Source organism: Blastocystis hominis, assembly GCF_000151665.1.
Source record: "Blastocystis hominis, Singapore isolate B (sub-type 7) whole genome shotgun sequence assembly, scaffold_10".
NCBI lineage: Eukaryota > Bigyra > Opalinata > Blastocystidae > Blastocystis > Blastocystis hominis.
In genome coordinates this window covers 111,178-134,010 of record NW_013171817.1, presented here as the reverse complement: position 1 = coordinate 134,010, position 22,833 = coordinate 111,178, and the positions used below count along the sequence as shown (strand labels likewise).

Sequence of the window (22,833 nt, the reverse complement as noted above, 5' to 3'; positions counted from 1 at the left end):
ACACTGTTGAACGAGATCTCCATGCACCTCACCACGAGTGAGTAGAAGTCCAGATACACCCGCCGCGTTTCATCGGCGGTCTAGCGTTCAGCGGATAGCACCAAGAAACATACACTCACATTCCCGAAGATGAACGACTCGAAAGTCCGTGGGATCTGCTTATCCTCCAGCATGTGATCGTATCGAATATCAACAAGCGTACAAGAGGAAACGCCTCGAATTTCGCACACTCCAAACTCGTGAAAGATCAAGTCATTGCTCTGAAACACATTTTCAGCACCAATATCACGAAATAAAATGCACTGCGTGCCGATAACCCTTCCGTTTTCATCACAACTTCCTCCTTCCGGCTTTTTGGACAAAGCTCCGGAGAGTGCAAGCAACTCGACCTTAAATGAGAACTCCACGGACCCCAGAGAAGTTTCTAAATTCTCGACTCTCCAGCAAACACTATCTCGCAACGAGATGACCTCATACTCCTGAGAGATGCAAAACTTCCTAGAAATGAAGACATTACTGTCAGAGTCAATGTGGCAAGGCTCGTACGAGAATTCCGAATCCTCAATCTGAAAGTGAGTACAAGTTTAGAGAGGGAACAATCTTGTTGTCACTAACCGCGTGCTTCACTGCAGGAGAAGAATCGAACTGTAAAATTCTGTTAGGTAGCTTGGACAATAGACTAACTCGGAATTGATACGTTCTGAAAATAATAGCAATCAAACAAGCATACCCCTTCTCAATAATCCCAATATTCTGGAACGTATCGAAGTTCATGTAAACAAGGAATATTGTTTTCAACGACATCTCTTACCGTGAAGTACTCTCCAGGTAAAAAGGATAACGGTTGAATTAGGGCGATTTTCGAAAACCAAATAAATGGGACAACTTTGCTCACTCCAAAAATAGGCCTGTTTCTGTACAATTTGCATTTGGGTATGGAATTGGCAATATATTGATATGCCACATCATCCTAGCGAATTATAAACCGATATTACGAAAAAACGAGGATCATTAGCTGGATTTTGTAATAGGAAGCATTCGAACAAGAATGTCCTAATTATTTCGATCAGTTAATTCTCATTCGTGAGGAAAATATGCTTACAACGAAGAATGCAACTCCAAAGGATGAAGATGGAAAGAGATTGGCTCTCCTCAGCAGTCTAATTTCTAAGGCAAATTTTGATGAGTGCTGCGCATTGCAAATTATTATTCCTCTCGTGTCCCAGCAAACAAAAGCCATGGCTGTTTGCTAGTATTTCATTTGATGGAACAAGTCATTCTCTAGTTACTGCGGGAAAATATTCCGCAACAGTTCGGAACACTATGGGACGCACATATTCGAGTGTCCGAGTGAAGTAAGAGATTGTTTCATTTGTAATGTGTCAAGGTAAACCCATTTCATCCTTTTCAATTATGGGAACACAAGGGAGAAGACGTCTATTTTGGATCATGCCGCTAATTCGTAGGCTGAGGAGAACACCATGGTTCTCGAGAAGTTAAAGAAGTCAATCTTCCTCCAAGGCTTTGTGGAGTCCAACTGCTGCCACCATTTCATTGGTCTTGCTTCAAGCAAACATTTGAACACCATCACGCAAGTAATGAGCATTATTGGCTGCAGCAACGACACCGACAATCCGGAGCTGTTTGATCTGGCTGAGAAAGTCGTGAGTCAGAAGAACGTGGACCGTTTGAAGCAGGTAGATGGCTGTTTCCTCTACTTTGTTTGCATCCACAACACTTCTGCGGTTCCTGTGGGTTTGCTGCTGGTTTCTCTGGACACGGACGGCGTGACGTCGATCATGGGTAGCGTGGAGTACTCTCCCAAGCGCTCTGTGGAGAAAGATCAGGAGCTTCTGTTCGTGTCGACCATCAAAACGTGCCAGAAGGAAGGCATCAACGTGATGGGTTTCATTCAGCACGGAGACAAGCATTGCGGACGGTTGATCGAGTTTATGTACGACAAGTACGCCGAGCTCATGCAGGGAATGCTGTGGCTGATTGCCTCGGAGCAGCACACCTCGTGGGTCAACGAGCTGCAGAAGGCGCCGTCGCTGTGGAAGATCGCGATGCCGGTGATCAAGATCCAGACGACGGTGAAGAACAACGTGCACTTCAAGCAGCTGCTGGACAAGTGTTTGGAAGTGAACAAGATCGAGTGGGGCGTTGGGGCGCAGGCTGAGGCCTAGGGAGTTTTATATTTACAATGAGAAGGAGCTGCGCAACGCAGCGAACTTCTACGAGCTGTGGATGCAGTGCGGAACGTCGTTCTTCAACTACATGGAAGTGTACAAAACGATCCAAAGCGTGGCCAAGAAGCAGAAAGACTGGGCGAAGGAAACACCGGCGGACTTCGATTACTTCATGTCCATTCAGTTCAACCGGGATACGCGCGCGTTCAAGGCCGCCTTGCAGACCTTGCTGTTTGTCAACGCGTACACGCTGATGATTAAGAAGTGGAAATCGGTCCAGCCGAAGAACCGAACGCAGGAGGCCGCGAAGAATCTGGTCACAGCGGCGTTGAAGCAGCTGGAGATTCCCGAGGATCTGCGAAGCGTAGCCATCGACGCGATCACGCGAGATCTGATGAATGAGAACAAGCGCATGATTCCCAGAGGCGAGCACTGGGAGACTTTTGAGATTTTCATCACTTACCAAGCTTCCGAAGATCTGGAGGAATCAATCTACTCGAAAGAGGAGGTGCGCGAGTTTTTCGACTCGATCAACTTGGATAAGGAGAGAAGGAAGCAGATTAAGGGTGAGTTCAATCGGTTTTTGGCGCAATATCCGATCACAAAGGCAAATCGTTTTGGAGAAGTGGCGCCAAAGGAGTTTTGGAAGCAGAATCGAGAACAGTTCCCTCTGCTGGCTCCTTTGGCTTTGACGATGCTGTCGCTTCCTAAAGGAAACGATGAGTTGCTTAGCGTGGAAATGACTGATCATGTTCTTAGTAATATGTTCCTTCATATCAACAACCATCAAACCGAGCCGCTGAGACGACTCCATTTTTGGTTTAACCAGTTCCGCGTGCCTTATCTGGAGGAGGTGGAGGATTTATTGGTTTGAAGTGTTTGTTTGAATCAGATATTTGGAATCTGTTGGAAAAAATAATGAAGAATTAATGAATGGTAGATTTGGGAGAAGAATCAATTCAAATGAATTAATATCACACAATTCTTTTTAGAAAAATGAATAATGATTAATTAGGTAAATTGTATAATAAATAGAAGAGAATCGATTGATAAATAGACATTCGAATTAATACAATAGAATTAATTCTTACAACATTTTCATATATCATTAATACCTGTGAATTTTGAAAGTAATAATTAATTTGGACTTTGTGAATCGAAATGATAATTCCTTGATTTCCTTAGAGTATCGTCCAAATATGATTTGTAATTTTATCAACAAACACCAGTGATCATTCACTCATTCACTCAACTGCATAAAAAACATCGTCCATTACTCCTGCTCTTTTTCCCCTTTTGCTTCCTTATTCTCTGCCAGCAGCGCTTGCAATTTCTCTCGCTCATCAATCACATCGTCCAACTACACGTCAGTCCTACAAACAGAACATCTCACATTGTTTGCAATCTTTCCACAACGCACCTTCGCGTCCAGCACATCCGCTCCCGATCCAATAACAGCTCCAGCAAAGAGAGGAGTATAATTCTTGGTATAGTAGCTAATCGGAATGGACAGAAGCGTGAGTGCCGTGAAATACTACAACTTGAGTCTAGAAATCCGACAAATCACTTTAACATTCCAAGTGATGCACTTTTCGTATTTTTCGCGTAATGAGCTTTCTTGGTTGCGCAAGAAATGGATTCGGTCTTCCATCTCAACAGTGGACGGTGCCGGCTCTTCTAAACCTCCATTGAACGACATGCTAACAATGGTGAAACTCTTTTTGAACAAACAACGCACTCTCTCTTATTGAAGCTATAAATAAACGGCTGGATCATGTCATCGTTCGAGTAGCACTCCTGCATCAAACGGAAAATGTACGAGGGGGCATAGCCTCCCTTCGTGGTGAGAATGAGCGTGATATACTCCGGAGGGATGTAGTCGTACACGGGGCTCAGCACATCCACGCTCCGCAGCTCCCGATCGCACAGACTGTACGGCATGACGCGGTTGGGCGACCCCATGTCGTTGATCGTCGCCTGATCCGCGCAGAACTGCGGGTACAGCTACGCTCGCACGCCTCGCGGACCGGCCTACCTTGTACATCCCCGTCACGACGATCACGGGGACTTTGAACTGCGCAGCGGCCATGACCAAGTTGAATCCGCCGGACGGAACCAGGATGCCGCCGTTGGCCAGCACGGCGTGGCAGCCGATCACCACTTTGTTGCACCGAGGCATCACCGTGAAGGCCGCAGCGTCGTGGATGAGCGTCGTTTTGATGTTGCTGTGGGCCAAATCGAGGGCGAACTGCTGGCCAAGCAGAGAGGGAAACGTCTCGCAAACCATCACGTTGATGTTCCGATTCGCTCCGTCCGCCGAGTTCGCCTCGCGAAGGAACGCTCCGACGGCGTGGGACTGCGAATAGGTGAGAACGATCTCGCTACCGTCGATTCAATCCACGATTCAAAACCCGTAATTGATGTATTTCTTGCCGTAATCGCGAATGCTGTCGCTGCCATTCTCGATGTCGTAGACGATGTCTTCCTGCACGGATTCCTTGATCATCTATGAGGATTGTTGGGGAAGATCGCTTCTACTTCCTTCAGATAGGTTTTGTTGGTAATCGCGTTGCACATCGCATTCTGCGATACGGACTTGCAAATGATCGAGGAAAGGGACAGATCGCGGACACTGTCCAGACGAGTGATGCGTCGGCGGCGGGATTCCTCGTTGTATGCCTCCACGAGCAGCAACTCCACAATGTGAATGTAACGAAGCACGATAGAGCCGATCGACAAGGCCATAGGCTGCTTCCGCAGCAAGTGGTAGCCAAGGAGACGTGTGTATCGAATATACTCGGTGAAATCGGCCAAGCTCTCCTGGTCAAGCTAGAATAGAGTTTTCTCTCTTGAAGCCTACGATGCTCAGCAGCAGTTTCACCGTTATGGACGCTGCCGAGTAGGCAGACTTGATATCTCTAAAAAGGAATCGTCCCTCCAATCTACTACCTTCGTTGCAATTTAAAAGAAAAGTCGTCATATTGGGATAGAATTTTGGGCCACTTAGACAGCCAAGAGCGGAGAACCCCTTCGCTGGGCATATTATCTACACAAATCAGCAAACGGAGGTCTGCATCGTACTACTGTCCTTACTACAACCGCACGACATAGTAACAAACGATTTAGTAAAGTACATATATACAAAATATATATATATAAGAATCTACAGGATGGACAAAATTCTGGGAAAGTTTGTCTGGAGTACTGAGACGTCCCAATTTACAGAGGTGAGGAAATCGGGCAGATTGAACTGATGGGTAGGTGAGTGGCTGCCTGAAGGAAGAAGCGGACTTGGAGCGACTCAAAGATCTGTTTTATGACTGTGTTTTGGTAATGGAAGTTTGATTGCGAATATCGTGTAGGACGCTGGCATAATTACCGGCTCTGATATTTCTGGAGATACCAAGCTTCGTAGAATCATTTGTAGTATCGTTTGTGCGTTTTGAGTTCTAGTATCCTACCAGCACTTTGAATATGTCATCGTGTTGGAAAAGACGAATATGTCTGTTGTGAAGCGCCAGTTGTAACATGCAACGTGTTTGTGTCAAACAGCTCACTCGGTTTTAAAGATAACGATTTACAATAACCCCGGTGATGATACCACCACCAAATATGCCCATCGTCGCAACAATGGACGCAATAGACATCAGCGCCATACCGCTCAGTCCATGTCCACTCGTGCATGCACGCATGGTCTTCGCTCCGAGCAGCAAGAAGATTCCTCCCACGAACGCCAGCAGCGGATTGGCTCCCTGGATAGACGTGTCGAACACGTTCATGCTTCCAAAGTGGAGAGCGGACGAGAGATAGGACCCGAGCGCGGCAGCTCCGCAGAAGAAAACTTGCCACCAGTTCTGTTTGTTGGCCTTCAGCTCCGGAGCCTTGTCGTACACCTGCGCCAGCAGCGCCATGTACGCCATACTGGTGCCGACGAACTTGCCCATCAGTCCGTTGAGCGGCAGCTGCATGAGGCCCACGACGGCACCCGCAAGCTACAGGGAACGGACCTGCGTGCTGCCTACCACAGGGGACCAGGCGCGCGAGGAGAGGGTCATGGGCGCGGACTCGCCGACGTCCTGGCGCCAGGGAGCGAAGAGCTCGACGACGAAGACGATGACGTACATGAGGACGGCGAAGCAGACCGCCAGAACGCGATAGTCCCAGCCAGTCAGCTCCATCATGGTCTTCGCGTGCTTGCTCTCCTTGGTGGACAGCTGCTCGATGTCTAGATCGAAGGCAGAGGGAAAGCGGTACAAGGCTGCAGAAGAGTGTAGAGGAAAGTGCCCACGAAACAGCCAAGGAAGGTGAACCAGCAGTTCTTCACCCACGCACCGAGCTAGGAATCATCAGAGAGGCAGAAAAAGTGCGAACCTGCACATACACCATTCCAGGACAAGTTCCAGAGAGATCAAGACCAATACCCAGCAAAACGCCTCCAACAATGAAGGGAAGGTAGCCACGGTTCATCAGAGAACCCATGTTGTTGATGCTTGTAAGCACATTTTCCCTCGTTTGCTTCAACGAATAAAGAAGGGCGAAGGAGAGCGCACTGGTTCCAGAAGCAGTCAGGAAAAGCTTAAGCATGACCTATGTGTGAAAATAAACGCACATTCCTACAAAACGACTCATGACCATTTGGTCACGAATAATACTAGGATCAATAACTCGCCCCTTGTTCATAACGAACCCGAAAATCAGGCCGACTAAACTACTGATCACGTATCCCGCAAGCGAATTAGCGTTCACAAGAGCTTCCACATAATAGAATCGACATATTTATTACCCATTTTAGAACGATTTAAAGAAAATAATGGGAAACTGAAAGTGGCCGAAACGATGCTCAGAAGGTATCAAATGACTTGTCACGACTTGGCCGATTTCCCCATGGCCCCATTTGTGCTAGTGTGGAGTGTTACAATATGAGATTCATTTGAAGTGTATCTGATTTCATAGGCTACCCATAAGATATTCTTTTTGCATCTGTTGTCTCCGCAGTCTGCTTTCGCAATGAAGCCAAATGACTTGTTGTACGGGAAAATTCGTGCGTCCAATCAAAAAGGGACGCTCTAGAAATCCATAGATTCTAAACTGTGGTGAAACGCCATCCCTCGAATCCCCACATTCTTTTTTTATAACTTTCTTTTAGTATTGTATTATGAGCTCTCAAAAACACTCTGTTGCTGGTGCCCTGAAGCCTTATGTGGCCGGCGGTTCTGCTGCTTGTGTGGCTACGATGTGTGTTCACCCTCTTGATCTTTTAAAGACTCGTGTCCAGGTCCAAATTGTGGCTCCTGGAGAAGCTAGATTGGGCTCTATCAAGATGGCCCAGCTGATTGTGCGTGAGGGTGGCGTAACCAAGTTGTACGCTGGTCTTTCCGCCGCCATCATGCGACAGGCTGTGTACGGAACAGCTCGACTTGGCCTTCATGACCAGCTGTCCAAGATGTTCCGTGATCACAACGGAGGTAATGCCATTCCTCTGTATCAGAAGGTGATTGCTTCGATGGTCTCCGGAGCGGTTGGCGGTATTGCGGGTAACCCGTTCGACATTGCCATGGTCCGTATGCAGGCCGATGGTCATGCTCCCATTGAGCAGCGACGTGGATACACCAATGTGTTCACCGCGGTGAGCCGAATTACGAAGGAGGAGGGAGTTCTTACTCTTTGGAGAGGTTCATTCCCCATGGTGCTTCGTGCCATTGCCATGAACACCGGAATGATGGCCTCATACGATCAGTGCAAGGAAATGCTCTATCCCTACACCGGTAAGGGCTACACAACGAACCTGATTGCTTCTTGCGTTTCTGGTTTCGTGTGTGCCTTTACGACTTTGCCTTTCGATTTAATTAAGTGCCGTATGATGAATATGCGTGTTGATCCTGAAACGGGAAAAATGCCGTACAAGAACTTAGTTGACTGTGCCTACAAGATCGTGCGCTATGAAGGCTTTACCACGTTCTGGAGAGGTTACTGGACTTTCTGGGCTCGTTCGGCTCCTCACGCGATGATTAGTTTGCTCTTGAAGGATTTATTCAATGGTTGGTATAATAAGGCTTTTATGAAGTAAAATATATTGATTTTAGTATCTCCTGTATATTTCTATTATCGTTTTTGCCTTGTTTGTTGCAAAGTCGTCCGTGATGTGTTGGATCGTGCTCTTTGCATTCGTAGTCTGTGGGATCTTGACGGAAGCTTCCATGCCCGAATTTCCGCCCTCTCTCGAAATCAACTATAGTACTGTTGCCTATCAGATTCCTGAAGTATGAGTATGCGGATTTTGTCACCACCTAGTCCCAGGAATACCCCCCAAGAATTCGCAGCTATAAGCTCCTGTATGATAGGGATTATGGAGGTGCACGCTTTGAGTACAAGGATGAAAATGGCGTCGATGTGATTCTGATCAAGAATTATCACCAGGTAGGAATGGACACACAGATTGAGGATAGCACTATGAGGTTCGGATAGAGTCACTCAATGGCACTGATATTTGCGAATATAGCTATCTTGGACAGCTATTTCCTCTGCCGTCCTTCCCTTCGAAAGTTAAAAATGACGTACGCAATTATGGCCGTGAGTCAACCACAGGGAATCAAAGTAGATGGGGACCAGCGACTGTTGAGCTACTCCACTCAGAACTACCGCCAATACTTTGATATTTATTTTGAAGAAGTCACAAAATGTAGATATGATGCATCAAATCGATAGTAGTGCCTCTGAGAGTGGATGAGTATTGGGTAACAGAAGAGAAGACAGCAGTTCCCGTGTTTTCCACGGTCTACAACCATATTTCCAGAGAAACTCTGAGTCCTTGGCTTTTTGATGTGCTTTATTGGTATGGATCGAGTAGCAGGTGTGAGGAATAGGAAGGAGTCGGGACGCTGTTTACGAAATAGTAAAGGGTGGCCGTACAAGCAGATTTTTGGTCCTTTTGTAAAAGTGTATATTGTTTTTTCCATTCAAACCTTTTCAAATCACTCTCTTTTCACTTATTTTCACTGTTTTTGATTCCCAGACATGTCGATATTGAACTTTGCATCAAACCCATACTTTGAGGACGACGATTTTGCTCTTTCTACTGTTCCTGGCACAAGAATGAAATAGTAGTGATTAAGGGTCTTCTTTACTGTTAGTGAGAATAATGCAGCAGATCGATATCATATGAGCGTCGATATCGTTGAAGTTGGGGTTGAAGGAGATGGACTGATAGACTAGACGGATACGCAGTTTGTCGTTATCTGCGATGTCCCTGGAATCCCTAAGGACCGTATCAATATTCAGGTGAAGGGCGACATGATCTGTATCGAAGGAAAGAGAAAGAAGAAGGTGATTGGCCCCAACGATAAGTATTTGCAAACGGAGCGCAGAAACGGACCGTTTAAGCGTGCTCTGAAGGTACTTTGCTCAATCAGCTCGTTTTCCGTAGATGCCAGCTACGTGCGATACGGAGAAGATTGCTGCGAAGCTTGAGGATGGAATGCTGATCCTCACTATGCCCAAGGTGGAGGCGCAGCAAGCAGCTGTCGTGAAGATTTAAAACAAACAGGCCGCTACACACTGTAATTCTTGATATCTTTTCACTTCTTTGTTTTTATCTCCCTGTCCCTAGCACGAAGCCACCCCATCCTTCTGAATGGAGTGCTTCATCCATTTATTTCTTGGCCGATACGTGCTCGATGATCTTGGCTCGGATCTCATTGAAATAGCGAATATCCTCCGCTAGGGCTTTCACATCTACGATTCAAATAATTTCGATTCATCTACCTGATAAATGGCCTTCGTTGAACGTCTTCTCAATCTCTTGATACGTTTTCTGAGCACGGAGCCAAGCTCTCTGTGATGGATTGCTTTCTGACAAAAAGCCGCGAATCTTCTTTATGCCAGAGCGGAAAGCTATAACTTGGCGCAATAGCAGAACAACAGCATTGAAATTAGCCAAACGAACCGCATTCTCTCGAATCGACTTGCACGAAGCATTCACTTCGCTCTTTATTGAGTTGAAGGAAGTAGTAATCGCATCCACTTGGCTGTAAATATGTTCGTACTCTGTTTTTAACCCTTTGATGTCACTGATCTGGCTAAACAATTTATCTTGGTTCTGTAAGACAACGTCACGCAAATCATTATCAATAGTCTCCAAGTAAATCGAAAGCATCTTTAAACACATATCGATATCCATCCCCTGTGTCTCTCCGTCTCTGGATCGCATAAGGCCACTTGTAAACTGGTTCGGATTAAAGGAAGCATCCGCAAAACAACTGAAGGTTCCTACAAGCTCAAATGCATCGAATCTCATTTACCATCCCTTCGAATCCTCTGGACGGAAGGAAGCTGAGCAGATTCCGACATTTTGAGAAGAAAAAGAAATTCCAATAATCGTCCCGAATTTTGTCTACACAAACAAACATTTAGATTATTATTGGTATATTTATGATTGGTTGAATACACAATAAACAGCAGAAAATGGACAAGGAAAAGGAGAGCAAACACAGAAGATAATATTTATTGATAGTACGAAGAGATGATTCTGTAATACACTGTCTTCAACTCAAGCTCATTTTCAGGCGTAGGCGTATCGCAATAGGTCGTAAAAACTCGATTTAACGTCTATCCGTCAGTCCCCCTTCCTTCCTTCTCCCACATTAATATCATTGTCTATCTCTTCCACATGAGATTCTTCAGTCTCGCTATTCCGGAACTCGGTGAGCTCTCCTAGCAGCATTCTAACCTCCTTTTCATAAATCATTCTAGAGTTCGGAGGACTCTCTTTTCGATTTTCATACGTTTGAATCCAGAGATCATACTGAATGATGTCATGCTAATCTTAAAAACACGGAATTGCATTACCAGGATTCTGTCCTCATCTTCGGTCATTTCGGTAATAGTTTCCAAAGAGATCTTCTGTGATTTGTTTCTCAGTTTCCTCAGTTTACCCTTCAATTCCGCTATTTTCTTTCTAACAATGAGTGGAAAATAATAAAAGAAGTACCGCGCCTCTTGAGGGTTTAAACGGTAGTTATCAAAAATCGTATCAGGCTAAAAAATATCGCTATCCGAATGTACATACCCTACGAATCTGAGACGAAGATACTACAAAGCAATGGTTTGGAGTATCGATTGTAGGAATCAGCGATCGTTTCACCGGATCAGATGTTAATTGTTCACTAATCTTTACAGTGTTGCAATAAATACCTCAGAAAGTGCATTTCCTTGTCATTATACATAACGACAGGAGGCAAATATTTTGGTAATTTGAATCCGTCGAGTATGATATCCTCTGCTCATTCAATAGCACAGATATAGTTACCTGTGGAATCCACTTTTGTATTGTCCATGACAAATCCCAACTCAGTAGCTTCATAGGCAGTATTCATACTTCAAAATTCTCCTATAAAGAATAAAAACTGTTTAACAAGAAAATGTTTACTGACCTTCAAAAGAGCGGTCTCTATTTGAAGCAGTCATGGTACTCTGTTGTATTGATGTTGTATTTATAGGATTCAAGAGAAGTTGAAGAATTGCACAAAGTAGAAACAGTCTGTGTGTCACAAGCATAGTACCTCTCAATGTGAGTTCTTATACAATACGGCGCTGAATACAGACCTCTCTGTGTGTAGTGAGGGCATTTTAGCTTCCTTGCAGACTCCGACGCAGTGCTATACTATACCGATGTGTGTTGTATTGCAAGTAAGGCAGTTCCTGCTTAAACCAAGTAGATTGAAAAGATCGTGAACATTTCCGTTCCGAAAGACTCGCAGTTTACTGATACAACGAACAGAATGCTGAAGATGGAGCTGACCGACGGGAAGACGACCTGCTATGCCATAGAATATACTCCTATTCCTTCGTTGACGATTGCTATCAAACGGGGAGCCAAGATCGCAGTTCAGAATGTTCGTGTGGAGAATGGCCTGCTTCTCCTAAACCCTACCAACGTCCTTTTATTAGGAGGAACAGTGTGTGGATGTTTTTTTGGAACAAACATGGCTACTAGTATCAGTTCTACTACTACTACTACTACTACTACTACTACTACTACTACTACTACTACTACTATAACACTCTATCAAACATTTGCCATTTGATATCTCAGCTTCCGGATTTGGTCTTTCATTTCCGAAGCAGCCATTTCCATGACGTACTTTTCATCCAAGAGAGATTTGATGATGCTGTCGATCATGGTTTTGGTACAATACAAATTCGTCTCAATCTCGGGCGGCTCTCGGTTTTCATTCTGCTTCACACAGTTGTGATACACGCTCTTCATCGACTCGAGCGAGACCGGCAGTCCCATATCGTACGTTGTATTGAACACGTCCGTCATGAGATTATTCACCTGCACTTCAATGTTCGCAAGATCCGAATCGGTCAGGCAGCTCTGATTGTCCACCGACATACTCAGCGTCAATTCCAGCTGCTCCGCGCGGATTCGCCACAGAACGCACTGGCTCCGCTCGTACTCCAGCTGCTGCGAAACACTGTTCTGGTCGACGCCCAACGCCACGGGCAGCTGGTTGGCCGCCTGCAATCGGCTCGACAGCTCCTCGATTTCGTTCTGATACACGGAGACGGTCGATTGGAGATACTTGTTCTGCCGAAGCAGGTTCCCCATCGCGCTCTCCCCCACGGGAATCATCTGCGTATCGCACGAAATCGTGGTCTTCATCGTCCCGCCCTCCATCTGGTCCAGCAGCACGTGATCCGGAATCAGATCCAGCTGCTTCTGCTTGCTGTCGCACAGCTTCGTCGTCGCCTCCAGCTCCTTCTTCAGCTGCCCCACGTGTTCCTGGTTCGTCTGGAAGAACGTGCAGAGGTCGGAAGTCACCAGCGTCGTGGCCCCCGCAAAGATCTTCATCACCTCGTTCACGAACCCGGGATTGCTGGCGAGCGTCCCCAGATGCGAGATCATCTTCTCGATGGAGTCGCAGTTGGCCACGCTGATCTCCCAGTCCTTGCACGTTTTGCAGAAGTCGTACACAAGCATCACGGCGTAGTTGCTCACAGTCTCCAAATCCGAACTCGCGGCTTCATAGTCCAGTTTCAACTTGCCACTCTTCTCTTCCAACTGCTTGACTCGCTCATCTAACTGCTTGATCTTGCTTTCCGATTCGTCCTTCACGCGACTCAGTTCACTTTTGCTCGCCTTCAACGAATCCTTACTCAGCCTATCGGTGGCGCGCAACGAATCCACGGATTCCTTCATCTAGGCTCGCAGTCCCCGGCCAATTCTACTTGATGCCACGACTCCTCCATCACCTTGCTCGCTGTGATTTCTCGCTGAATCTTCGACTCCTTGTCCTCCAAGTCCTCCTCCAATGACTGAATGTACTGCTGGTTCGATTCGTTTTCCTTCTGCAGAACGTTCAGTCGCTCTTCCAGCTCGATGTTCCGCTTCTGCAGCGCGTCCATCCGCTGCTTATCCGTCTGCTGCGCCTCCTTCATCACGTCCAGCTGGCCTTCCAGCGCCTGCAGATGTCCCAGTTTCTCCTATTCTTCACGCCCTTCCCGCGTCGCTACGTTCAGCGCATCGCGCAGAATGGCCAAATCCGTTTCGTCCTGCATCGCGCACGCGCACTCCACCTGCTCCAGCGGATTGATCAGACGGTCGTAGTTCATCTGGAGCTGGCGCAGCTGTTCCTGCACGCCGAGCAGCTGGCTCTCGACGATTCGACGCTTGGAGCACTCCTTGCTCGCCATCTGGAGGAACTCGTTTCGCTCTCGCTCCAGCATCGAAAGATAGGTCTCCGTTCCCAAAGGAGGAAGCGAAGAAAAGCCGGAAAAGAACTTCAAAAGCCCCAGCAATCGCTCGTTCAGCGACCCCACGATCTCCAAACGAATCTTCCAGTACGTCGTGGCGTCCGACTCCTTTCCGACCGACGAAATCCGCGCAAGCAAGTCCGCCTTCTCCGCCTCGTGGCTCGCCACCATGCTTTGGAGCTGACGATTGTTCTGGTGCAGCAAGGACTCGCGGGCAGCGCAGTTCTCGTGCTGCCTTCGAAGAACCTGAACGTCCTGCTTCAAGTTCTCGTTCTCTTTGCTTAACTAGCGCTCAGGCCTCCTCTATCGCACAGCTACGGTGTCGCGCTGCTTGGTGACCTCGCTCAGCTGGGACTGCAAACTCTCTATTTTCTGCTGGGCGTCGCTCAGTAGGGAATAGACGGCCGACGAAGAGATGATCGTGCTCGAATACACGGAAGGACTGGCAGTTTTGATCTGCTTCTCCATATCGTCGAGACGGTCTTGCAGCTGGTCTTTCTTCCTCGCTTCCTCGAGAGACGTCATATAGAGGGAATCCACCTTCTCATTGAGCTTCTTGATTTTTGCATCCCGCTCCGCAAGAAGGGCCTTGAGACTGGCAGTCTCCTTTTTGGCTTTATCCTTTTGGTCACTGAGTTCCTTGTTTAGAGATGCGATTTGTTCACTCAGTGTCTAGAAAATCAGCCGTTCCTATTTATATTATTCACATCGTTCTCTTTTTTCGTATCATTCAGGAGTTGTCCCGCAGAAATGATCCTGGTACTCAATTGTTTAACCTCTTCTTTCTTCGAAGAAAGCTGTTTCTAGACAGAGTGAGCGACAATCACTTTACAAAAGGCACATACCTGCAACGCTAGGTTTTTCTCTTCAAGACGTTTTATCTTCTCCTTTATCTTTGAATTTTGCTATTTGTTAGATCCAAAGCCAAGTCAAACAGCGTCTAGCTCATAAAACCGCTTTTGTTGATCCTGCAAGTGAATCGTATCTTTCCATGACTTACGTAGCTAGATTGCATTCTTATTGACCTGCAAGCCCGTGTGCCTGCTTATTCAAAAAGACACAATTACAAAAGTCTAAATATATTCAAAATACAAACTGCAACAACTACTACCTGTTTTGGAAACAAACAAATATTTCTTTTCTTTATTATAATACTTTGCCATGAGATTCTATTTACTCCAGAATAGGATAGGAAGCAGCAGTGGCAACACCGCAAATGTTGTTCTTTCTCGCAATCTTGACGTAGCCGTTGTCTCCCCAGTAAGTGGACCAGGAGTTCTTGATCAGCCAGTAGTCCTTTCCGTTCTCGGTTCCGTAACCCACGGCCAGGACGGCATGCGCCTGATCCTCCACAGCGGACGAGCACTCGGGGTTGTCGAAGACTCCCTCGGCGTAGAAGAGGAAGTCGGTGGTGACAGCGATACCGACGGAGATGGGACCCACGTTGGCCACGGCGTCCTCCAGCTCCTCCACCGATCCGGGGGTGATCAGCACGTAGTCCGTGATCTTGACGGCGGCGGCGGACTTGTTGAAGTGGCACCATCCGTCAATGCCCAGGTAGTGTCCGTAGTCCTCGTCGGTCATCAGACCGCCGTTGTGCAGCATCCAGCCGTAGGCGCGGAAGTCCTCGCCTCCGTTGCAGCCGTCGTTACCGAAGTTCCACGAGCAGTCCAGCAGGTTCTGCTCCGAGAACTTGACCAGCTTGCCGTACTTGAGGAAGTACTGTCCCTCCAGCACTCCCACCGTTCCGTAGGTCCAGCAGGATCCGCACATGCACTGATCCTTCACGGGGGTCACGGCTCCCTTCTCTCTCCAGTCCACGAAGTCGGGCTTGACGCCGTTGCTGGGCGTGTAGCGATGAGCGGCGAAGTCCTTCTTCTGCGAGCGCTTCAGTCCCATCATGGCGCGCAGCTCCGACTCCGAGCGATCCGCCAGGTGGTTCAGCTTCAGCTTGTAGCTGCGGTTCTCGCTGTTCACCTTCTCCACGCGGGCCTTGTTGCGCAGGAAGTTCAGCTGGCGCTCCTTGTACTCCACATCGTTGTAGCACTTCTTGTTGTCCTTCACGAACTGCTTGAACTCCGCAGCAGCCGTGCGAGGGAAGCGGGTCGACAGGAACTTGTGCGAGTCGCCCACAACCGAACCAGGTCCAGGGAAGTCAATGCAAGTCCACTTCGTCTCGGGCTCCGAGAAATCCTCAGCAGTGGGACGCACGTACTCCACAGAGATGTAATCGTAGATGTACTCATCGAAGTGAGACTGCAGGACCACGTTGTAGCCGATCATGTAGAAGCGGACAGGCTTGAAGTTGCCAATGTCCTCATAGTACCAATACTTGTTCAGCTTGTCGCCAATCTGCTCCTCGTGGTACCACACTCTGCAGTTGTGGCCGTTGACCTTCTCCATCTTATCCTGAAGTTCGAAACCCTCCAGGTCAGGGAGAATCGAGTTCATGGCCACATCACCCTTGTGGATGTTGAAGCAAGTCTCGTAAGCAACCACAGGAACCTACATCTCATACCAAAGTATCCAACTCTACGATAGCATATCCGACTTCCTTGTTCATATCATAGTAGTATCTGTTGACACCACCATCTACCTCTCATTCGTATCCAAATAAAAATTACAATAATCGAAACGAGCCTTCTTAGCGTCAGCATCATAGTAGACAAAGATGGGCTCCACAAAGTCAGCGTAAGGCAGTGTTACGGTGACGTTGGCCTTGTAAAAGGTAGGGAATTGAGGGTAGGCTAGAGCAGCCGCAATTAAGAATCCGCTATCCTTGACCAAAATTAACCAAACCTACAACAAAAAGTTCATCGCTCACAAGATTATTATGAATAGAAACGTTGAAACATTCATCTTGATGATGATTGGAGAACCACTTTTTCCATCCTTATCAAGGATCAACAATGGTATCACTATACATTTTCAACAAACAAACAAACAAACAAACAATTAAATAATTAAATGCCAAAAACTACAGATAGCTTGATAAGGAATTGAGCAACGACGCGTCCATCTTTTGGAATGCTCTCTGGAAATTTTCGGGTCCGAGTTTGCTTTGCAATTGCTACATCTTATTCCACCACCGCTCCTTACCGAACAAAAGAACGAAAAGCTTTCTTGGACCTTCGACTGCTCCACAAACCGCTTTAAATACTCGCTTGAGAGTCGGTCGGATCGATTCATGCTTTTCTCCGTAAACACAAGACGCATTTTATCTTCTCCCACTTCCATTTCCGAAATCACGTTCAGAAAGCAATCCACCACTTGTTCCAGCAGCTCGAGCTCGCTTTCTCCTCCATTCAAAATGCAGATCAGCATGCACTGCACAAACAAGCTGCGTCGCACATAGCCGATCGCCCCTCCTCCCGCACAGTCAAAACTCCGCAAAAACGAGGAAAGCATGGCGCTGAAGAAATCGTACTCGCCTACATCTCAGCCTTCGCCCAATCGCTACGCAGCCGCAGCTGATTGCACAGTCCCGCGAGCAGCTGCAAGCTTTCACCCCCGTTGAGCAGCGTCTGGCCGACGATGAGCAGGTAGGACACGTAGGTGTTTTCGGTGATTTTCCCGTTGGTGTCGGCTTCCTCGCGCTGCAGAAGGATCGGAATGATCTTTCCGAGAACGGACTGCACGATGAAGACCGCTTCTTTGGGGAAGAGGAGCAGCACTGTGTGGATCGACGTGGCCAACCTCGTGATTTCCTTCGCGGACACAGCTTCCTCCAAGCAGAGATACAGTTCCTGCAGCGCACTCCGATAGGCCTGCACGAACGATTCGCGTCCGAGATAGAGATAAGCGTCCACGATGTTCATCACAGTGCCAAAGTTCTTCATTTCTCGCAGATACACATCCAACAAGCACGGAAACAGCACGTGGATCGCTTCTGAGTACTCCACTCCTTCGATCCGCAGCGTGGAATTCCACAAAATCAGCCCATCTTCCAGACACAAGTCCACCACCGTGCTGTCTGGATTGTGAACCGCGTACTCCACGACGTGCAGCAACGCAGCAACATACGAACCCATCGAAGCCTTTCCGTTCTATGCATGATTCATCCGGGCAGCAGAGCCCTACACTCACGATATTGGTTAAAAAGCGAAGCAGCTTGGCTTGGCAGCTCAGCTCGCGGATCTGAATCGAGTGATTCCACAGCACATCGAAGGTTTGAAGCAGCTGCAAATAGCGATTCTCCGCCTCACAGCGCTTGCAAAGCGCCTCGCACAACGCGATGAGTCGCTCTCTGCTCTCCTGCGAGTTCGTTTCCTACCCATCACCCATCGCCTTCAACGATCGCACTTGATATAAAAACACGATATGGCTCAAGATCTCATCGAAGCTTCGGAGAATCAGCGAAACGCTCATCGGCGATCCCTCCAAAAGCTCCGTCAAACACCCCACGCCAGCCAATCGAACCGCCAGATTGGAGTGACGCAGGAGCTCGATGATGCTGCTCACCAGCAAAGATCGCGATGATTCATCGAAGAGATAGAAGCACTGCGTCACCACGGCGATGCATTCCACCGCCAACGAAGACGAAACGCCTTCTCGAAGCAGCGGAAGCAGCAAGTGCGACACAACGTTTTTATAATTGACCTGCGCGGAGAGAGCGCTGCCTCCCCTCTGAAAGAAGCACAAAAGTCCATAAATCGACGGCTCGGAAGCGGAGGACAGATTCTGCATCGTTTCCAAAATCAATTGAATCATCAGTTGCGGGCAAACCTGGTAGAGCGAATCGCACAGCGAGAAGAGTTTCTGCCGATAGCACGAATTGGTCAGCGTCCAGTACGAACTCTCCGGATCCTCGTCCAGCAGAGCGAGCTGCGAAGGAGATAGCGGGAACATTCGCTGCTGCAGACAGCGCAGCAACCGATCGAGCGTCTCGGGCGAATAGAATTGGCGGAGCGCAGCGTCCGCGGAACTCTTTGACAGCAGCGAAATCACCGCGGAGATCGCGACATCCACGACAGGGAACAAGTCCATTCTATCGCCTGATTCGTCCCCATCCGCGGCTACAGCAAGTCGATCTGCGTTTGATCGCTGAACACAGAGAACAAAAAGGTGTGGCACAGCGACGCGAAATCGGAGAGGAGCGGCGCGATCGCCGGCAACGAGGACTGCGACAGCGCCTGCAGCGATTTCAGGCACCATTTCATCGATCGGATGAGGCTGCTGTCGGTGAGAACGTCGCCGCGTTGCAGGCAGGCGAGCTCGAGCGAGAGCAGTTGCGACATCAGGGACGGGAGCTCGGCTTGGAGCGGAGAGCGAGGATCGCGGAGAACCCCCGTGGTCACGATCTTGTAAATGCTCTTTCTTTCAGGGGAGGGGAAGGAGAGTACGCTCATCGCGCAGCGGAGAATCTCCGATGAGAGGGCGTCGGCGGTCATCGACTGCACCAGCTTCAAGCAGCCTGTGGCCAGACTGAACAAGCGAGGAAGCATCTGGTTGTAGAGAACGCGCTGACGACCGATTCGACAGGTCGAGAACACGCGGATGAAACAGAGAAGGGAATTCCTTTGTGACAGAAATGGGGAAGGCGTACATGCATTGGTACACTTTTATGGGGTCGGAGGAGGACAGCAACGCTTCGATCACTTCCAAGTAGTTGCCGATACGGTCCGGATAATCAACGCGAGCGATACGAGCAATTGTGAGCGATAGATGCGTGATTAGCGCTGGATTGTCGAGGGGATTTGAAAACTAGGTACAAGTTCGCCGAAATCGATACATATTGCATCAACATGACCGAGAAGGATTGCTTTGCCTCCTCCGATAGATTATCTGCAACAACTCCCGAGGAATGTCTCCACCAACGATTGTTGACACAGTTTTTGATATTAATCACTGCTAATTGTCGGATACCAAATGGATACTCTGGATTATATACAATATGCTAGCACATTAGTCATTTCCACAAACATCAACCAATAGGCACTCTAAATATCCTTTTTTACATTCCATTTCGTGGAAAAGACTTCCAGACAATAGATTCGAAGACTGCGTCGGATCCAACACTTGCTGCAAGATCTGAACCAAGAAGGGTTCCTCTTGGGACGTAAATTGCTCTGGTAATTGAATCTGCATCGACCAAACCAATCTAGAAACCAAATTATCTTTGTGTCAACAAAAACAACGCTTAAGTAATTTCACCCTTCTATTCATCATCTTCCTCGTCATCATCATCATCGTCGTCGTCATCATCATCATCATCGTCCTCATCGTCCTCATCGTCATCGTCCTCATCATCGTCCTCATTCTCGTCCTCATTCTCATTCTCCTCTCCCTCTCCATTCTCGTCCTCGTCCTCGTCCTCGTCCTCGTCTTCCTCGTCCTCCTCTCCACTCACGGGCGCTTCATTTAGCCACACGATCATCGGTTCCGCCGCTTCCTTCAGCTCCTTCACGAACTTCTCCGTCAGACACGAGAACCGATGCTTCAGCGTGTGGCTCTCCCACCGCAAGATCGTCTTCTCGCTCAGCACGTCCGCGTCGTACATGAACTTCAGCACGGCAGCGAAGTAGGCGCGCAGCGCGGGCACACGGAAGGCGAGCAGCTCCAACACGATCATCATTCGCTCCTCCACCGAGCTCTTGCTGATGAACTAGGCCTCACCCCTCCCGCACGACGCTACGCTGCGCACCACGCCGCCGAATCGCTCCAGCACCGCAGGGATCGCCGCGTAGTCGGGCACGTTCATGCAGATCGCGTAGAGCGCCAGCGGAGCGCGCTCGGGCAGCTTGAACGAGCTCGCGTTCTGCACGTTCTGCACCGTCTCGATGAGCTGCTCGGCCGTGGTGGCCTCGGTGATGGTCTCCGCGATGCGGGACGCGCACTCCACTAGACGTCAAGGAAGCTTCGAAGGACCGACAGAACGAAGAGGTCGAGGATTTCTCGCGATGCTTATGCTTGTGCTTGCGCTCCTCGTCGTGCGAGGGCTTCGACTTGTGCTTGTGCTTGCGCGGCTCCGCTTCCTCGTCGCGCGGAGACTTCGATTTCGATTTCGACTTCGGCTTGCTGATGTCGTTTATGATGAACTTGTCTGCGGGTCAGAAAGGCGTCACACCGGTACTCATTTTGTTTTCGCTGGGAATTACGGACTCGCTTCCGCAAGCATGGCAGCGGTGGTACAAATCCTTCTTGTGCTTCAACACCAGAACCGTTTCGGGAAGGCCGCAGCAAGGACACAGAACGTAGATCTCGATGAACTTGTTCAGGATCTTTAGCAAGTCGGCGTTCGGATGATCTCCATTTACAGAGGCTTTTTCTTCTTTTTGGTCGTATTTCGACTGCGCTCCCAGCTCATATCCAAAGAACTAGAAAATCACTCGGCTCCTCCCTCCACTACCTTTGGAAGATAAGAAGCAGGTCGATTCAAGGCCTCCGCAACTTCTTTTGCATTTATCAGAATTGTCTTGATACCGTTACCACGTCCCTCCGTCTTGGACTGGAGCTTTGGCATCTTGTAACGATATGCTGGATCGTCACTAGGTCCGATGTTAATTAGCGACATCACCTAGAAAAGCGTTAGTGGGAGAGGAAATCAAAAGGAATTTTGCATCTTCCTTGCCGTTCTAGCGAACCGAACGAACAACGGGAACGAGCTCGCCACAGCAACGGTAGATGCCACTGCCAATTTGTTATACATACTCCAATAATAAACCTGTCGAACGAACAGTTTTCTATCTTAGCGTGATGGTCTATCCCGCGGGAATTCAACTATTCTGATTCCTCAACAAACAAGCGAGTTAACAAAAAAAATAAGCTGATTATGTAATTAGCAGGAGCAACCTCCACTTTTCTCGTGCTTCTTCAACACAACTGGAGTATCTACACTGAACATGTCCCCCTTCTCCCACTTCCCATCTCGCTCTCGTCCTTCTTCGACTTCTTCAGAATCAGACTTCCCATGGCGCGGAAGGCTTCGTTCACATTCTGTCCATCCACGGCGCTGGTGACAAAATAAGAGTAGTTCAACGCGGCGGCTCGCTCCTTGATTTCCTCGTCGGAAACCTGCCGGCGATCCAACTGATCGCCGTGCGTGGCGATCAAAATGCAGCAAACATCCTCCACTCCGCTCTGGACATCAGGAAGGGATGGACACTCCTACGTTCTCGATCTGTTGAATCCATGTAGAGATGTTGGTAAACGATGTGCGAGTCGTTATATCAAAAACCAGGAACACGCCCTAACAAACAAGCAAATCCTCTGCGCGTACAGCCACGTCGTGTAAGTACGACTTGGTTATGGCTCGGAACCGCTCCTGCCCTGCAGTGTCCCAAACCTATGCGTTAATACGATCCAAGCATGATGCAAGTACCTCAAGACGGCATACTTTGTCATCGATTGTCTCAATCTTCGTACGATAGTCAATTCCCTATTATCTAACCAGCAAACATATTTCCCTACAATTGTTGTGTAAAATTCACTGGAAAAGGTACCCTGAATGTATCTGTTTAGCAAACAAGTCTTTCCGACCGCTAAACTCTCAGCGCAGTTACCAAAAACACGTACCAGAATCTCCGATCAGGGCAAGCTTCATATTCACATCATAAGGCATGTCATCTCCCTCTCCAGTGGCAACACCAAGTCCGTTCATACTATGCGATGATGATTCCATTTTTACAACTTACGTCTGGTAATACTAAAAAATACCCGAAATAATAAATAATACGGAATCATGTAGTTACCGCGATTCTGACAAAGATTGAAAACAATTCGAATCCTGTTGTCTTTGCCTTGTTGTGACTCTATCATATGTATAATGGTAGGTTTAAATATTAGAAACACAAAGACACGAAGTTTGGTTTCCACTATTACCATCTATTCACAAGATCCACTTTTTGGTTGCATGGAGAGCGTTTGTGTGGATCATCCATGGAAATGGGTA

General features: G+C 48.0%; 10 protein-coding genes; 3 read left to right on the top strand and 7 right to left on the bottom strand.

Moving 5' to 3' along the window:
• Nucleotides 1-3,866: 3,866 nt before the first annotated feature.
• GSBLH_T00001259001 (uncharacterized protein) lies at nucleotides 3,867-4,476 on the bottom strand (the record flags this gene model as incomplete). The annotated part of the gene is made up of 2 exons (XM_013039632.1): nucleotides 3,867-4,193; nucleotides 4,225-4,476. The coding sequence occupies 2 exons, from the start codon at nucleotides 4,474-4,476 to the stop codon at nucleotides 3,867-3,869; spliced, it is 579 nt and encodes a 192-aa protein (XP_012895086.1).
• Nucleotides 4,477-5,359: 883 nt separating this feature from the next.
• On the top strand, nucleotides 5,360-5,723 carry GSBLH_T00001258001 (uncharacterized protein; the record flags this gene model as incomplete). XM_013039631.1 has 4 exons in its annotated part: nucleotides 5,360-5,416; nucleotides 5,451-5,519; nucleotides 5,552-5,612; nucleotides 5,643-5,723. The coding sequence occupies 4 exons, from the start codon at nucleotides 5,360-5,362 to the stop codon at nucleotides 5,714-5,716; spliced, it is 261 nt and encodes an 86-aa protein (XP_012895085.1). The 3' UTR covers nucleotides 5,717-5,723.
• A 29-nt stretch (nucleotides 5,724-5,752) lies between these two features.
• GSBLH_T00001257001 (uncharacterized protein) lies at nucleotides 5,753-6,970 on the bottom strand (the record flags this gene model as incomplete). XM_013039630.1 has 5 exons in its annotated part: nucleotides 6,807-6,970; nucleotides 6,561-6,776; nucleotides 6,444-6,525; nucleotides 6,212-6,414; nucleotides 5,753-6,181 (listed from the first exon to the last, which is right to left on the bottom strand). Exons 1-5 carry the CDS (start codon nucleotides 6,867-6,869, stop codon nucleotides 5,753-5,755), a joined length of 993 nt encoding a protein of 330 aa, XP_012895084.1. The 5' UTR covers nucleotides 6,870-6,970.
• A 374-nt stretch (nucleotides 6,971-7,344) lies between these two features.
• On the top strand, nucleotides 7,345-8,302 carry GSBLH_T00001256001 (uncharacterized protein; the record flags this gene model as incomplete). XM_013039629.1 has 1 exon in its annotated part: nucleotides 7,345-8,302. The coding sequence occupies one exon, from the start codon at nucleotides 7,345-7,347 to the stop codon at nucleotides 8,254-8,256; it is 912 nt and encodes a 303-aa protein (XP_012895083.1). The 3' UTR covers nucleotides 8,257-8,302.
• Nucleotides 8,303-9,457: 1,155 nt separating this feature from the next.
• On the top strand, nucleotides 9,458-9,764 carry GSBLH_T00001255001 (uncharacterized protein). XM_013039628.1 has 2 exons: nucleotides 9,458-9,581; nucleotides 9,613-9,764. Exons 1-2 carry the CDS (start codon nucleotides 9,480-9,482, stop codon nucleotides 9,721-9,723), a joined length of 213 nt encoding a protein of 70 aa, XP_012895082.1. The 5' UTR covers nucleotides 9,458-9,479; the 3' UTR covers nucleotides 9,724-9,764.
• Nucleotides 9,765-12,252: 2,488 nt separating this feature from the next.
• On the bottom strand, nucleotides 12,253-14,936 carry GSBLH_T00006231001 (uncharacterized protein; the record flags this gene model as incomplete). Its single annotated transcript, XM_013039627.1, has 7 exons — nucleotides 12,253-13,389; nucleotides 13,419-13,673; nucleotides 13,704-14,228; nucleotides 14,262-14,615; nucleotides 14,651-14,746; nucleotides 14,789-14,848; nucleotides 14,898-14,936. 7 exons carry the CDS (start codon nucleotides 14,934-14,936, stop codon nucleotides 12,253-12,255), a joined length of 2,466 nt encoding a protein of 821 aa, XP_012895081.1.
• A 140-nt stretch (nucleotides 14,937-15,076) lies between these two features.
• On the bottom strand, nucleotides 15,077-16,760 carry GSBLH_T00001253001 (uncharacterized protein; the record flags this gene model as incomplete). XM_013039626.1 has 4 exons in its annotated part: nucleotides 15,077-16,448; nucleotides 16,480-16,535; nucleotides 16,568-16,716; nucleotides 16,747-16,760. The coding sequence occupies 4 exons, from the start codon at nucleotides 16,758-16,760 to the stop codon at nucleotides 15,117-15,119; spliced, it is 1,551 nt and encodes a 516-aa protein (XP_012895080.1). The 3' UTR covers nucleotides 15,077-15,116.
• Nucleotides 16,761-16,920: 160 nt separating this feature from the next.
• Nucleotides 16,921-20,030, bottom strand: GSBLH_T00006230001 (uncharacterized protein; the record flags this gene model as incomplete). The annotated part of the gene is made up of 9 exons (XM_013039625.1): nucleotides 16,921-17,013; nucleotides 17,043-17,374; nucleotides 17,404-17,989; nucleotides 18,024-18,212; nucleotides 18,246-18,930; nucleotides 18,963-19,460; nucleotides 19,489-19,646; nucleotides 19,675-19,839; nucleotides 19,866-20,030. 9 exons carry the CDS (start codon nucleotides 20,028-20,030, stop codon nucleotides 16,921-16,923), a joined length of 2,871 nt encoding a protein of 956 aa, XP_012895079.1.
• A 517-nt stretch (nucleotides 20,031-20,547) lies between these two features.
• On the bottom strand, nucleotides 20,548-21,599 carry GSBLH_T00001252001 (uncharacterized protein; the record flags this gene model as incomplete). XM_013039624.1 has 4 exons in its annotated part: nucleotides 21,292-21,599; nucleotides 21,016-21,259; nucleotides 20,815-20,985; nucleotides 20,548-20,783 (listed from the first exon to the last, which is right to left on the bottom strand). Exons 1-4 carry the CDS (start codon nucleotides 21,454-21,456, stop codon nucleotides 20,548-20,550), a joined length of 816 nt encoding a protein of 271 aa, XP_012895078.1. The 5' UTR covers nucleotides 21,457-21,599.
• A 93-nt stretch (nucleotides 21,600-21,692) lies between these two features.
• On the bottom strand, nucleotides 21,693-22,579 carry GSBLH_T00001251001 (uncharacterized protein). XM_013039623.1 has 6 exons: nucleotides 22,458-22,579; nucleotides 22,353-22,423; nucleotides 22,264-22,320; nucleotides 22,162-22,227; nucleotides 22,054-22,131; nucleotides 21,693-22,022 (listed from the first exon to the last, which is right to left on the bottom strand). Exons 1-6 carry the CDS (start codon nucleotides 22,501-22,503, stop codon nucleotides 21,774-21,776), a joined length of 567 nt encoding a protein of 188 aa, XP_012895077.1. The 5' UTR covers nucleotides 22,504-22,579; the 3' UTR covers nucleotides 21,693-21,773.
• Nucleotides 22,580-22,833: the final 254 nt, after the last annotated feature.